Source organism: Pseudorca crassidens, chromosome 1 (assembly GCF_039906515.1).
Source record: "Pseudorca crassidens isolate mPseCra1 chromosome 1, mPseCra1.hap1, whole genome shotgun sequence".
Lineage (NCBI taxonomy): Eukaryota > Metazoa > Chordata > Mammalia > Artiodactyla > Delphinidae > Pseudorca > Pseudorca crassidens.
Genome location: NC_090296.1, coordinates 74,500,939 through 74,515,361, shown reverse-complemented (window position 1 = coordinate 74,515,361; position 14,423 = coordinate 74,500,939). Strand labels below are relative to the sequence as shown.

The 14,423-nt window shown below is 55.8% G+C and overlaps 2 protein-coding genes across 10 annotated transcripts; one reads left to right on the top strand and one right to left on the bottom strand.

Annotated features, from left to right (window-relative positions):
• Window positions 1-2,343: 2,343 nt before the first annotated feature.
• On the top strand, window positions 2,344-9,316 carry THTPA (thiamine triphosphatase). 2 transcript variants are annotated; one of them, XR_010944057.1, is made up of 4 exons: window positions 2,344-2,700; window positions 3,069-3,620; window positions 4,733-6,088; window positions 6,222-9,316. XR_010944057.1 is itself a non-coding variant. In XM_067739880.1 (3 exons), exons 2-3 carry the CDS (start codon window positions 3,074-3,076, stop codon window positions 4,843-4,845), a joined length of 660 nt encoding a protein of 219 aa, XP_067595981.1. In that variant the 5' UTR covers window positions 2,344-2,700; window positions 3,069-3,073; the 3' UTR covers window positions 4,846-9,316. The 2 variants fall into 2 exon arrangements, 1 of the variants encoding a protein (XP_067595981.1); XM_067739880.1 differs by having other exon boundaries at window positions 4,733-9,316.
• On the bottom strand, window positions 5,576-14,262 carry AP1G2 (adaptor related protein complex 1 subunit gamma 2). Of its 8 annotated transcripts, XM_067739842.1 has the most exons (22): window positions 14,223-14,262; window positions 13,842-14,052; window positions 13,301-13,425; window positions 13,016-13,157; window positions 12,793-12,889; window positions 12,543-12,619; window positions 12,329-12,424; window positions 11,843-11,923; window positions 11,451-11,549; window positions 11,220-11,275; window positions 10,936-11,049; window positions 10,610-10,750; window positions 10,471-10,525; window positions 10,268-10,390; window positions 8,583-8,672; window positions 8,366-8,493; window positions 7,781-7,885; window positions 7,329-7,452; window positions 7,112-7,247; window positions 6,261-6,424; window positions 5,938-6,036; window positions 5,576-5,851 (listed from the first exon to the last, which is right to left on the bottom strand). In XM_067739842.1, exons 1-22 carry the CDS (start codon window positions 14,246-14,248, stop codon window positions 5,750-5,752), a joined length of 2,391 nt encoding a protein of 796 aa, XP_067595943.1. In that variant the 5' UTR covers window positions 14,249-14,262; the 3' UTR covers window positions 5,576-5,749. The 8 variants fall into 8 exon arrangements, with proteins under 8 accessions (XP_067595943.1, XP_067595947.1, XP_067595955.1 ...); XM_067739846.1 differs by lacking the exon at window positions 11,843-11,923; XM_067739854.1 differs by lacking the exons at window positions 12,543-12,619; window positions 13,842-14,052; window positions 14,223-14,262 and having other exon boundaries at window positions 13,016-13,425.
• Between the last annotated feature and the right edge of the window lie 161 nt (window positions 14,263-14,423).

The following is a 14,423-nucleotide window of genomic DNA, read 5'->3' as shown; positions in this document are numbered from 1 at the left end:
TCCTCCTCCTCGCCCTCCTCCTCCTCCTCCTCCTCCTCCTCCTCGCCCTCACTCCTCCGCCTCATTCACTGGCTGGAGCCGAGGCGTCCCACACAATGGAATAATCAATACCCAGGCGCCCGGGGCGGCCCCACTGAGCAGGTGCAGCGGCCCGCCCGCCGCGGAGTATGCCGGGAGTTGTAGTCCGCCCGCCCCCGCCCCGGCCCCCCGTTTCTAGAGCTTGTGTCCGCCTGCTTGGCTGGACTGTGGGCGGGACCCGAGGCCCGAGGACAGGCGGACAGCGGTCCCGGCCACCTGCTTGACTGTGGGGCCAGGTCCAAGCCGGTGCCTGCAAAGAGGGCAGGCTCCTTTAAACACTTTCCTGTCTTCTCCTCCTCTTCCTTCTGCCTGCAGAAATCGCACACGTGTTTTGTAATTTTGTTTTAAATCAGCTCTAGAGCAAGTCCTGGCTTCTGCCAGCTTCCCGGAGCCACTCGAGGCCTATCTCTCTTTCTTCACTCCCTTCTTCTTGCTTTATTAGTTCCTGTCCCTTCCAATTGGGCACTAGAACCTTATCTTCCACAGCAATTAGTCTTGGTCCCTGGGAGCTTCTGTCTCCTCCACGTGGTCACAGAGTCCCCAGAGTTGGGTGGGGGGAGCGGAGGTGCTGGCTCCCCATCCTCATCTTCAGTTTATCAGCTCCTATAAGCTCTCCTATATTCTAATAACAATAGCTGCTAAAATTAATTGACCGCATAGGGACAGTTCCAAGCACTTTTACATATATTAACTTATTTAATCCTCACAACTAGTCTCATTTTACAGTTGAGGAAACCAGGGCACAAACAAGTTAATTAACTGGCCCAAGGTCACACGGCCAATAAGTGACCTCGCCAGGATTCAAATCCTGATAGTCTGACTGCAGACCTCACACTAGCTGCTATAGCCTACTTCTCTTAAAAGAAAAAAATCCTGGAGTTCACAGGAAAAAAGGAAGGAGAAAGAAACTAACATTTTGAATCTCTGTGATGTGACAGTTTGTCACTGAATTCCTCACACTTAACTGTGAGACAGTCCACATTTTACCAAAGAGAAAACAGAGGTTTAGGGAGGTGGAGTTGCTAGCCCAATGCCAAACACCAGTAAAGTGAAGATGGGACTCAACTCCAGGTCTGTCTAGCTTTGGAGTCTGGTCTTTCCTTTTCCTTAAACTGCTGCCTTGGCCCTACTGGACTGGACTTTATAACTCACAGAAGAGATTAAGTCTTCTTCCTCTGGGCAACAAAACTGATAAGCAAAGGACAGATGAAAAGCAGGCCAGTGAAAGGAATTAGGGGCTGGGGTCCCTCCCCTCTCTGCACATTGGTACCTGTCATAGGATGTGGCGGGGTACGCCTTAAAGAGATCCCAAGTTCAGGATGCCATGTCTGTAAACCAGTGTCCTCTCCACAGTACCTCCCATGGGTCACGTGTTTCCAGAAACATACTGGGGAGAGGACAGGTATTGAGAACCTAGCACTTCGCACCCATCCTAGGAGCAGGCCCAGGAGCTGACAAGAGCCACTGTTCTTCAGCAAGCTACCTTACTCAAAGAATCAGACATGCAGTTGATGCCTCCAGCTAATCATAGCCCTGGGAGGGAGTAAGGAGAAGAAGCCTTCTCTATTTTGTCTCCCAAAGCAAAGGGCCATTCTCATGTCTTCCTATATTTTAAATGAACATAAGTATTTCTCCTATTCCTGACAAAGCCTGCTCAGGGGCCGCTGGACAAACTCCTCAGTCTGACACTCAAAACCTTTTCCAGCCTGCCCTCAAGTGTATTTCTAGATTCATTTCTTTCCTCTTACACATGGGCCAGGTGCTCTCCATCTTCTGAGCCTTTGCTCATGCTGTTCCTGTCACCATCTTGGTCTCCAACCGTTGAAATTCCATCATGTCTTTAGTTTTCATCCAAAATATCACTTCCTCCTCTTACACAAAGTCTCCCATCCACCCTTCTCCTGAACATTCATGGGGATGTATTAACTCCCCTTTAAAACTCCAGAGTCTAGAATAGCTGTACTGGTCTTAGTTATCCTTTTTTTTTTTTTTCCTAGCTCATTCCCACTGGCCTGCATTCAGTGGGACACCATACTAGTTAATAAAATATTTGCTGGACAGCGTCTGAGTGAGTGGCTTGTATTCCAGGCCCATCTGCCAACGGGGTGAGGGGGTTGGAGACAGGACTGGGGCCTCAGCTCCTTTTCCATCCGACTCTCTCAACTTTAGGTCGAGTCCCGCTGGCGTTAATCGCAGCTTTCCTGTCACCATAGCGACGGGTGGGGCAAGAAAGCAAAGTCTCCCTTTGGAACTACAACTCCCATCATGCACCCGGGCCCCAGGGTGCCGACTCAGCCGGCGGCCTGAGAGCCGGGCCGCCCCCACCCCCGAGAGCGGCAGGGGTCTGGGAAGAGAAGCAGAGCGCAGGGAGATGGCCTCTCTCTCGGCCCACCGCGGAGGTTGCGGCCTCCCATAAGCTAGCAGGCTTGTCGGGCCCCGGCCTGCCGTCGGCTTCGCCACAGCGGGCCTAATATGGCCGCTTGTGCCGGGATCTCCCGGGTGTGCAGAGAACCGGGCCGAGGTCCGGGGCCAGGAACTGCTCCCGGCATTCCTCGCGGGCGTGGCGTGGGCTCCCTTCCCCCTTCTCCAGGTCCCGCGAGAGGGAGATCCTGGGGCTTTGAGGTGAGACCCGAGGCTCCGCTGGCCGTTGCTGTGGGGGGATCGGGCGGGGTCGCCACCGGCAGTGAGCCGCCGTCCTCCCGGGGTAGCATGGTGTCTAGCGGGCGCGTTGAAAGGACACCCGCTACACCTGCTTTCTAGAGAGCCCTTTGGATTGAGGGCATTTTCAGCAGTGGAAGGGGTCTAACTGGAGACTTATCCCTATTGCTGAACCTTAGAACATCAGAGACAAGAAGGGGCCATCCGTCACAGAGGGAGGGAGGAAGGGCCCCCAACAGAGAGCCCTGTGACAGTGTGTGCGCTTCCTAACTTCTTCCGGGGGTAGGGGTCTTTGGGAGCTCAGCCAATGTTTGTTGATTGACTGATTGCAGGTAGCATGGCCCAGGGCCTGATTGAAGTGGAGCGAAAGTTCGTTCCCAGCCCTGGCACAGAGGAGCGGCTGCAGGAATTGGGGGGTACCCTGGAGCGCCGAGTCACTTTCCGAGACAGCTACTATGACACCCCTGAGCTGGGCCTCATGCGGGCTGACTACTGGCTCCGACAGCGAGAGGGCAGTGGATGGGAGCTCAAATGTCCCGGAGCAGCAAGTGTTTCAGGACCCCACACTAAGTACATGGAACTCACAGCTGAGCCTGCAGTTGTGGCCCAGCTCTGTGAGGTGCTGAGGGCTGAAGTCCCGGGGGCTGGAGGCGTGGCTGCTGTGCTGGGCCCGCTGGGGCTGCAGGAAGTAGCTAGTTTTGTGACTAAGCGTAGTGCCTGGAAACTGGTGCCGCGCGGAACTGATGAAGAGGAGCGGCCGCTCAGGGTGGACCTGGATACAGCTGACTTTGGCTACGCTGTGGGTGAGGTAGAGGCCCTGGTGCAAGAGGAGGCCGAAGTCCCAGCTGCCCTGGAGAAGATCCACAGCCTCAGCAGCATGCTTGGTGAGGAAGACAGGCCCTTCTGTGCTTCCCTTGCTCCTCTTCTGGGTGTACCCGCTGGGCCAGTTAGTGGGGAGGGTCTCGAGGCTATTTCTGGGGAATTACTTCAGCAATTTTCTAGAGGACCCGGTTTGCTTAGGGCTCTATCAAATCCGGTTTCCTCTTTTGCAGTAGTTGTCTAACCTGGATTGAATCCTTCCATGTGTCTCTAATCCATCCCAGTCGTTGTCTCATGTAGTTCTCATACCTCTAGTCACTGCAAGTGTCCTTCAGTTCTCTTTGTCAGTTCTCCTCTTCCATCTTTCCATCCATCCTTCCTTCCCCCAACTCCTGTCCTCTCACTTTTACAACTAAATCCTCATTTAATTTGTCCTATTGGCTTGAGTAAAAGGCGAGAACGTTGTGTCTATGTGACTGTGGGGCAAACGTTAGCAGATTAGTTTTTCCATTCCCAGGCTTAGCTCCCTTGTACACAGTTCATCCACAGGAGTATAGTGTCGTGCATGCCGTCGGGCCTTACAGCCCTGGAACGCTGCTCTTGCCTCCCCAGCAAACCCACAGCGAGTTCCCTGCTATCTGCCCGGCATGCTGCCAGGCACTAACATTCAGACACTGGCTTATTGTGACTCCACAGCACACAGGCTAGAATTCCCCGTGAATCCCAGCCCATGGCTGTAGCTGCGTCTCTTCTTCCTACATCCCTTGGTTTCTCTCTCTGTGTGCATCTCTGCATGTGCTTCATTACCAAGCTAATGAGCTTTGGCCTGGCTGGATAGGCTTTAATCTTGATTGGGGGGCAGACGCAGTAATTGAAATGAGTCGCTATTGAGGCACCCTCTGTCTTCATGGTGCCTGAGTGCCTTTCACCACTTCTTGCTGGAGGAGAGGCTCATGCTTGGCTTCCCAGGCCCACTGCTGCCTCAAGTGGCCCTCTTAGGCCCCGCTTCCCTAGGCTAATCAGGGAGTGGGCTGGCAAGTTAGAGAAGCTGGTTGGACGGTGTTCGGAATCCCAGTGCTGCCTTGGAAACAACTTTGGGGTCCAGCTGCGTGGGCAGGGGGAGTCAAAGCATTTTCGGCTCTGTCTGGTTCTCTGCTCATTCTCCTTTTGCCTGTAGGTGTGCTGGCGCAGGAGACGGCACCTGCCAAGCTGATTGTGTACCTACAGCGCTTCCGGCCTCAGGACTATCAGCGCCTGCTAGAAGTGTACAGCTCCACAGAGAAGCCTTAGGGGACTGGAAGATCCAGACGTGACACTGGGCTAGGGTGTCACTTGCCCGATGGGGAAGAAAGCTCCGGGTCGAATGAGGTTCATTCCTGGGCTCACTGTGCCTCTTCCTCTCTGGCTCCCCTTCCCACGGTGACTCCTCTCTCTCCAGCTCCGCCTGTTCCTTCCCCCTACCCTCAGCTATCCTTCCTGGAGCCCTCCCTGGCTGCCCCCTCTCCCTCATCCGTCAGATGCAATCTGTGGGCCGCCCCTCTCCCCTGGCCGCTAAGCAGCCTCCATTGATTTCCGCTCGTGTTTATAGGATTTCCACTTAGCCGTGATCAGTAGTTAAGCACAGGAAAATCCCTTGCCACCCTCCCTCCCTTGGTCGATGCCATTGATTCTGCCAGCGGCTCCTAAACCGCCTTACAGCTGAGTTAGAGATGAGGGGAGGCAGCAGGGATTTCCCTGCCCTGGGGTATGGGGAATAGCAGAAGGCTGGGGAAATGGGTGGGAGTCCCTGTTAGAAATCTAGAAATTCTGGTTTGATGTTGCCCCTGTGCCCTGCTCTGGCCCAGAGGGTAGAGTGCCTCCTGTGGAAGTTTAGGGGCACATTTGCCCCCCAGCCTGGAAAGGGGTAAAAAGAAAACCTTTCTTTGTTGAAACCAGTTCCAAAGGCTTAGGGCAAGATACCTACTTCCTGTGTAAGAAGGCTCTTCCCTGGCTGTGCTTCACACACGTTTTCTACCTCAAATATGGCTTCCCCCCTCAGGCTTTATTGGGCTTTCACTATTTGTAGGGTTGGGGGCAGCCCCCCCACCCCAGTGGCAAGTACAGGACCAGAGTGCCACCTGCTGGCTGTCCTCAGATAGCGGCTCCCCTGGGCTTGGGGACGCAGGAGGGTTTCAGGCTGTGAGTGGAGGCCGAGTTACTGCCACGTCTCCACAGGCAAGTTGTTCACCTCAAAGATTTCCTGCACCGACTGGCCAAAGTGGTTGTAGGTGAGGCGCAGCTTCAGCCGCAAGGGGGCCTAGGAATAGGAGAGCAGAGACCAGGGTAAGCGCCAGTGACTCCCCCTTCACTGGGTCTTAGCCTCGAGGGGCTCCTGGAGCTCACCTTCTTAGGATTGAGGATTCTGAGGAGCTGGGTCATCGGAAGGCCACCCTGAGCTGGAACTGTGTCCCCACTGGGAGCCTGTAGCTGCAGCTGGAAACTCTGAACACAGGAGGTTGGATGGAGCACACCGCAGGGAGCTGGCTGGGCTCAGGTAACCCCTCCACACCCAACAGTTTTCAACCCTCTTCCCATAACTCCCCACGTGCCTGTCTCTGCAAGTCACTCCCTTCTCATCTCATCCTCTCCCCTACCCACCTCCTCTACTTAGTGGCCTTTTCTCCTAGAGTACCGAGGCCACCTCTGAATCCCAGTCTTCTACAAACCTTGGGCACAGCGGCCTGGCAGATGAAGTGGGTGACATCACCCCCTGAGGTGTTGGTGGCAGTGACAGTGATCAACAGCAAAGTAGGGGTTCCAGGGGGTCGAACGAAAGAAAGATCCAGCTGTAGTCCTTCGCGCTCAAACACTCTGAGATGTGGGATGGGAGCTACAGCAGGGAGAAAGAAGTGGCTCAGCGTATGGGCTGAAGATAACGGTTCACTCATTCAATAAAAATTAAACGAGCACCCATTGGGTGCAGGGCCCTGCTCGAGATGCTAGTGACAGAGTGGAGAAGATGCGGCCTCTGATGGAGCTAACAGCCTAGTCGGGGGGAGAGAAACAATAAACAAGAAAGACAATCACAGACTGTAATTGGTGCTCTGAAGGAAGCAAACTATGCCAGGATAACTGGGGGGAACTAACTGAAATAGGAGAGGTAGGGGAAGGCATCTGACAGTTTAGCTGAGGCCTGAAGGTTGAGAATGAGCCAGTCATTTTGATGTGCTGGGGAAAGGACATTCCATGTGAAAGGAATAGGAACGCCAAGGGCTTGAGGTGAGAGGGCCTGAGGAGCTGAGAGGGGGCCAGTGGAGCGGGTAGTGGGAAAGCATGTGAGGTGGGCAGGGAGGAAGCAGGGCCCGCAGGCCAGGGTAAGAAGTCTGGAACAAAGGGAAGATACTGGAGGGTGTCCAGGAGGAGACTGGCATGATGTAATGAAGCCTTTTACTAAGATGGGGATGTGATGGGGGTACACAGCAGGGAAGAGGGTATCAACCTGTCCTTGGCTTAGAAGGGGAAGCAGCCTGTTTCCACCGCCCCTTCTTTAAGACATCTCCCCTTTGCTGAGGCTTACCAGGGGGTGGGGGAGCACAGGGAAGGTTGAGGAGGTGTATCAAAACGCCTCCTGGGGTGGGATCCAGAGGGGGAGGGTGCTGGGCGTCCCCAGAAGGGCCATCCAGGAGATCTAACAGATCCAAGAGCTTTGAGGCCTAGGGGAGAGGGCAGAAGTGTCAGGGCTGGGTATGGAAGCTGGACCATGCTCTTCCCCCTGGGACTCCCGGCCTCCTCACCTCGGGTTCTGTGGGGACAGGGGCTGCTTCCGAAAGCTGGGCTGTTTCTTTGCTTTCCTTTGCTTCCTCATCAACCTGAGAGCTACCTCGCTCCACAAGAGGTATCTTTTCCAGGATGGCAGCCCTGGGAGGATGGAATGCAGGTGTATCCCTCTGGGTAGACCCTGGGCTTTGCGCAAGAGGCACGTGGGAGGAGGGGTAAGAACACGGGGAGTCCTGGGCACATGGTGGGTCAGAAGTGCCCCTCTGATTTCCTAAGGTGGCACAGTCTTGCTGGCCTTCAGATGAACAAGGATGGTGGGAAGCCCACTTAGCTTCAGTGAACTGTGAGTAGGAGGCTCTGACTGGATGAGGAAGGACACAGGTGAGGATGAGACCCCTCCACCCAGAAAGGGACAGCGGGGAGCGGGCCAGGGGTTGGGTCCCACACTGCGGCAGAGTGGCGCACACACCTCATGTGGTCATACTTCCGGAAGAGGGTGTTATACTCCACCGCCCGCTGCTGCAACTCCACGTCCAGGCAGCTGCTGTAGATGGACACAACCTGGCGGATGCGGCTGGGCCGCAGGGTGGTGCGTGAGTGGGAAGGCTCGTCTGCCATGCCCTTCACCTTCAGGATGCGGCAAGAAAGGAAGAGGCCCCACAGACCACGGAGATACCCATGATTCTTGGCTCAAAAGGAAGAAGCTGGGCTTCCCTGGTGGCGCAGTGGTTGAGAGTACGCCTGCCAATGCAGGGGACGCGGGTTCGTGCCCCGGTCCGGGAGGATCCCGCATGCCGCGGAGCAGCTGGGCCCGTGGGCCATGGCCGCTGGGCCTGCGCGTCCGGAGCCTGTGCTCCGCAGCGGGAAAGGCCACAACAGTGAAAGGCCCGCATATTGCAAAAAGAAAAAAAAAAAGGAAGCTAAGGACGGAGGAGTGGGGATCGGGGTGTGGGCCTGGACAGAAACTCAGAAACTGGGGGGCACAGTGAAGGGACATCTCTCAATGGAGGCACCAAGAAGAGGCTCTGTGGGAGGGGTTGGGACCCACTCTTACTTGTTGTCCCCACGGAGCCGGGTGCTGAGCTTCACGAGGGCTGTGAGGGCATATCCTCGGGTGGCCGGCAGGGACATATGGGACTGCAGCACCCTTTCCAGCAGTGCCAACACCTCCTCTTCCTCCACCTTCCAGGGGGACACAGGGAGTGACCCCGGGGCCAGCCCTGCCTCCCCTGGTATGTCCCTCCTCAGTGTATCCTCAATGCAGGACCTACCTGCAGGGGCTCAGTTTCCTCACAGCTCCCTTCCAGCAGGAGGTCCCCATATTCCCCGATGCACCAGGTTGCCACCTGCACCAGCGGTTGCTGCATGGGATGAGAAACATGATGGGCCTGTGTCTATGTCCCCTCCTCACTTCCAGACCCCATGACATCCTTTAGGCAGTGCAGAGATGGTGGAGTTTGGAGGGGTGGGGAAAGGGAGGGGCCTCAGCACAGAGAGCAGTTATGAGCAGTTTTGTTAATTCGCTCCCAGCTCTGTCCTGGCTCCTGGGCTTCCTCTGCCCTCTGGTGGCCAAGTTTCAGAACTACATGGCCTAGGATGGACCTACAGATTATCGTACTAAATTAAGCCAGACATAGAAAGACAAACATTGTATGATATCACTTGTATGTGGAATCTAAAAAGTAATAAAAATGAATCTATATACAAAACAGAAACAGACTCACAGACATAGAAAACAAACTTATGGTTACCAAAGGGGAAGGGGGAGTGGGAAGGATAAATAAGGAGTATGGGATTAACAGATACAAACTACTATATGTAAAATAAATAAGCAAGGATTTACTGTATAGCACAGGGAACTATATTCAATATCTTGTAATAACCTATAATGGAAAGTAATCTTAAAATATGTATGTATAACTGAATCACTTTGTTGTACACCTAAAACTAACACAATATTGTAAATCAACTATATTTCAATTTAAAAAAGTATCCTAGAATAAAATTCTGAAAGTAATGCAAAAACAAAAACAAACCTACATGGCCTAACCACAAGGGGTGCAGCAAGGATGGGGAGAAGTGACGGGGGGTCCTCCCTTGAGAAAGGGGTGGGTGGTTTCTGCCTAGCCTACTAAAGTAATATGGAAAGGGGGCTATACTGGTTGGCATCTGTGAATTCACTCAGCATTCAAGGTAATAATAAAACCGGGGCACACCGGTTAAGAATCTGCATGCCAATGTAGGGGACATGGGCTCGAGCCCTGGCCCGGGAAGATCCCACATGCCGCGGAGCAACTGAGCCCGTGCGCCACAACTACTGAGCCTGCGCTCTAGAGTCCATGAACCACAACTACTGAGCCCGCATGCCACAACTACGGAAGCCTGTGTGCCCTAGAGCCCTGCTCCACAACAAGAGAAGCCACTGCAATGAGAAGCCGCACACCGCAACGAAGAGTAGCCCCCGCTCGCTGCAACTAGAGAGAAAGCCCACGCGCAGCAACAAAGACCCAACGCAGCCAAAAAAATACCTATGGGGGACTTCCCTGGCAGTCCAGTGGTTAAGATGCCATGCTTCCAATGCAGGGGGCACGGGTTCGATCCCTGGTTGGGAACTAAGATCCCACATTAAAAAAAAAAAAAAAAAAACCTAATACATGCAGAAAGAGCTTTTATCTATCTCATTTGATCAAGGCAGCTCCGGGAGATAGGCAGGGTAGAATGCGGAGTGGACCTAGCATGAAGGTAAATGAGTCATCTGTGGTTGCACAGACAGTAGGTGTCAGAGCCAGGACAGAAGTCCAGGTGTTCTAACTACAAACAGGGCTCTGTCTTTGAGTGTCTCCTCTGCTAAGTAGAGAGCTGTGACCCTGAGGGAAAAACAGTTGGGAATCAGATATATGGAGCAGGTGGCCCAGGAAGGGCTGGGCAGCCCCAGGCCTGGTGGTGGGAGCAGTACCTGGGAGATGTCCTCAGCCAGGGCGCTGTAGAGACGGCGCACAGAGTAGGCATGGAGCTCCTGGGCGCCCCCAATCAGCTGGGTCAGGTTGGCCACTGCGTCATCGCGCACATGGGTGCCTGCCTGGAGGGGTGAACGTGGCTGAGTCAGTGTGGTGAACCCTGCATGCTCCCGCCCAGCTCTCAGTCCAGCCCCCGCCTCACCGTCATCAGCACACGTAGGGTGGTGTCTATGTGCCACCGCTTGGTTGGGGCAAACCTAGGGGACATATGGCTCTTCAGTCCTGGTGCTGACGGTCCCTGGATTCCACCCTCTCTGCCTCCTGGGCACCCATCCCCTCACCTCTCTGCTGCCAGCAGGATGCCTGAGGCACAGTCGGCCTGTAGATCAGGGGGGCAGGACTCCAGAAAACCCTGCAGCTCCTGTGTCATGGCTTGCACGTTGGAGCTATTCACCAGAGCCAGGCTCAGTTCCAAGGCCCGCCTGGCAGGAGAGAGGTGTGTTTATACAAGGTAACCCAGGTCACCCTATGACATGCCTCAGGCCCCCGCTTCCCCAGGCACCTGTCTCCTTAGTTCCCTTTCTCCAGCTGCTCTGAGCTGGCCTGGGTCTTGGCCACCAGGTGCTGGGCCCTCTGCCCCGCCCTCTCGTTCCTCTGTCCTGCTCACCGGCTGAGGGACACATCAGGTTCCCGTAGACATTCCACCACGGTGGGGCGGTGCCGCTGCACAGCACTGTGATCAGACTGCACCAGCCTCAGCAAGGACGTCAGGGCTACGTACCTGGCCAGAGCAGGAGAGGCCCTGTCATGCCATGGCCGTCAGCCCTCCCCCACCCCGTCCTGCCCTGGGTATAGGAATAAGAGGCTGGTGAATCCGGAGACTCTGGAAGAAGGAGGGCAGAGGACCCAGGGCTCAGTGACACAGCCCAGCCAGACACCTGGGCCTATTACCTAATGTTCCTGTCACTGTTGAGCAGGAAGCGGCCAAGAATGTTTACAGCTAGAACCTATGGAGGCAGAGGTTGGGGACAGTCAGGGAAGGAGCAACCTGCTCATTCAGGAGTGGGGACTGCGTGGCACAGGATGACCAGGGTGGGGAGGAGAAACCAGTGAACAGGACCTTTCTGCCTGGCTGGGGCGGGTGGGAGGGGCCCCAGGGGGGAGGGGCACACGGAAGGGTACCCGCAGGCCTGCTGCAGAGCGAATGTCCATGATGGTGAGCACCGTCTCAAACAGGACCGCGTTGCCCGCATTTCGGCTGGTGTCTGTGTTCGTGGCTACCTGTGTGGATGCGAGAGAAGATGCATTCTAAGGGGCTCCGTCCTCTCCTCAGGTCTCTGAAAGGTCTCCATCATATCACCCCTCAAACAGCTAACAAGGTTCCCTGAGCTCCCGCTATGTGCCAGGGGCTACTGCACTGAGACAGACTGTGTCCCTGTCCTCAGGGAGATCCCGGTCCAGAGGGAAATGGAGACGTTATCATATGGCCACCGCATGGTGAGTGGTCGTGTGAGGGATGCGCAGGGCCAGTGGGATCACAGAGCAACACACTTAACTGGCAACCCCACCCCCACCTGGGCCAGCAAGTCATTCATGGTCTCACTGCTCTCCTCGTGGTTCCGGCCCAGAATCCGAAGCAGACGAAGTATCTGGACCTGAAATTGGGTTAAAGGTTGGGGGGGGGGTTCTTAGGGGAAGGAGTCGTGGGGCTGAGGAGCAAAGTCCAGCACTGAGGAGAGCGTTGTGAGGGGTTTGGCTGGTTCCCGAGAACCTCCCTGGCCCTTCCCCCACCTCCACTGGTCCCTTGGGCCCTGGGAAGAGTTCAGAGGTGTGTGAGGCCAAGGGATTTGAGGACAGGCTTTTTAAACATATTGTTACCAAACTGGATTTTCTGGCCTTCAGGCATCCCCCTCCCCACAATGGTCCTGGCAGAACCTGGTGCCTGCCACCCTCCCGCCCAAGACACTGACTGAGCCCAAGTGTTCTCTGGGAAGCGACCACTAGCCATGGGCTTACTAAGCTCTTTGTTCTAGGGATATAGCAGGGAAGGGTCAGCCCACCTGCAGGAAGGGGTCGCTGACTCCAGATATGCTGTGTTCTGTGGAGTATCCCGTCGTCACCAGAGTCCGGAGGATGTGCACCAGCTGGGGCACCATCTGGAGAGACGGCAGTGCCTGGTCTGAGGATTCTTCCTAATCCTCTCAATCTTCAGCCCCATTCCAACCCTACTGCCCTTTTCTTCCTGGCCCGGGGCCCACCCCTTCGCCAGCCCACCTTTCGAAAGTGCTTGAGGGCCGCAGGGCTTCGTTCGCAGAGTTCCGTGATCAGCGTGATGGTGCCCAGCAGGATGCCTGGGTCAGGGCGGGGGAAGTGAGTGGTGGGCCGGAGTACAGGGGAGTCTACTGCGTGCGTGTGTTTGTGTGCACGTGCTACCCTTCTCCTAGGAGCTGCTGTTCCCATCCCACGTTTCCCTTCTGTCCACAGCCAGAGCTGAGGCAGGGGACGAGGAGCCCCATGGCCTTACCGTGGTGGTGTTCATGAAGCAGTTGGGCACAGGGTGGGAGGAAGATGTTGGAGAGCTCAGGGACCTTCCGGATCATGTGCACTGCAGTCAGAACAGCCTGCAGAGGTCAGGGGTCTCAGAAGGGGCAGGGGTCTGCTGGGATGGACTGCCCTCCACACCTCTGCCACGTGGCAGACAGGGGACAGTTTCTGGAGGCGCAAGTGCCTAGAACCTGCCATCTCACCTTCTTGCGCACATAGGCGCTAGGCTGCAGGAGCAGTTTCTCCACCTCAGTGGCCAAGTCCCGGCACATCTCAGCAGAGCCCGTGGCACTCAGAGTGCACAGGGCCAGGCCTTGTACAGCCTGAATCCCTTGGCTCAGGTCACTGCACAGTTTTGGGAGGATGGTCAGTCAAGCCTCTGAAGAAGCCAGCCCTTCCCAGTACCTACAGCAGGCAACCCCCTGGGATTTCCCAGTTCCCCACTCTCCCATCTCCCTGATTCCAAGCGCTTCCCAGAACTCTCTCACTTCTTGATGCTGTTGGTAATGAGCAGGTGGGCATCCTGCCTCTCATCCAGTAGAAGCATGGCCCCCAGGTAGCCCACCCTCTTGTCTGTGAACCTGGGGGAGGCGATCAGTTTCAGGCACTCCATCTACAGGGAAGGGGGCAGACCAGGAAGGGGCAGGGGTGAAACCAGAGGCACTAACGTCCCTTTTCCATCTTCCTCCTTTACACCAGATTAATCTGTGAGGGCAGCATATCCCATGACCCTCCTGTCAACAAGAAGAGAGGTCTAGGAGATTCAGCTAGTGGGTAGTTGCAAGGAAACAGGAGGATGGGAAGAGAGGAGGAAGTGCCCTAAATGGCGCTGGCCGGAGAATGAAGGGTTCAGCCCAGCTGATGACCAGTTGGGGTTATACTGCGGAAGGAGGTCTGCGGTGCATACTGTGAGGGCTCAGAAGCTTTGTAGAATAGAGAAATCGGGACACAAATAGGTGGGGGGGTCCCAGACGGTGCTCCACTAGCTTCTCTCATCAAACTTAGAAGGGAGGCGTCCCTGCCCGGTACCTGTCCAAAGTGGGCGGGGTAGCCTAACAGGTGGACGTAGAGCAGTTTGGCCAGCTGGCGGTGCCTGTGCAGAGGGTCCCCATCGCGGAAGGAGGCCCGGATGTGGGCGCACTCCTTTTGGATCACCTCCCGCTCCTGGGCCTGGGTCTTGGCCTCACGAATCTCCTGGATTAGATCCTGAAGCTTCAGCAAGGACGAGGACGCCACCATCCTGGGGGGCAAAGCCCGGGAGCGGAGAGGGCTTTAACCCTCCGGCTGGAAGCGTCTGGCCTTTCTGCACAGGCTTGCCCTGTACCAAGTTCCTGAGGGCTTGGGTCCCACCGCTACCCTAAAACTGAGCCCTTTCCCCACGCGGGTCCCCAAATTCTGCCCCCTCCTCACCGCGGGAGGAGACCTCCACTACGCATGCGTCCCCGCCCCACTCCACGCCCGTTGCTACCGAGCATGCGCCGGAACCCCGCCTATTTCCCCCCCCCCCCCCCCCGCCCCACCTCTTTTCCCTCCGTGTACACCTGGTTTCCCATCTCTAGGTTAGCCATTCCCTTCCTTCTAGAGCCCAGCGCTGTTTCTTCCTCCGGAACC

Bases quoted from the DNA above. Each gene is read 5' to 3' on its own strand.
- THTPA (XM_067739880.1), top strand. From the start codon at position 3,074: ATGGCCCAGGGCCTGATTGAAGTGGAGCGAAAGTTCGTTCCCAGCCCT. The intron at 3,621-4,732 runs GTGAGGAAGACA...TTTTGCCTGTAG, and splicing joins CAGCCTCAGCAGCATGCTTG to GTGTGCTGGCGCAGGAGACG.
- AP1G2 (XM_067739842.1), bottom strand. From the start codon at position 14,248: ATGCGTAGTGGAGGTCTCCTCCCGCG. The intron at 11,276-11,450 runs GTACCCTTCCGT...CTGCCTCCATAG, and splicing joins GCTCTGCAGCAGGCCTGCGG to GTTCTAGCTGTAAACATTCT. The intron at 10,391-10,470 runs GTGAGGCGGGGG...TCACCCCTCCAG, and splicing joins CCCTACGTGTGCTGATGACG to GCAGGCACCCATGTGCGCGA.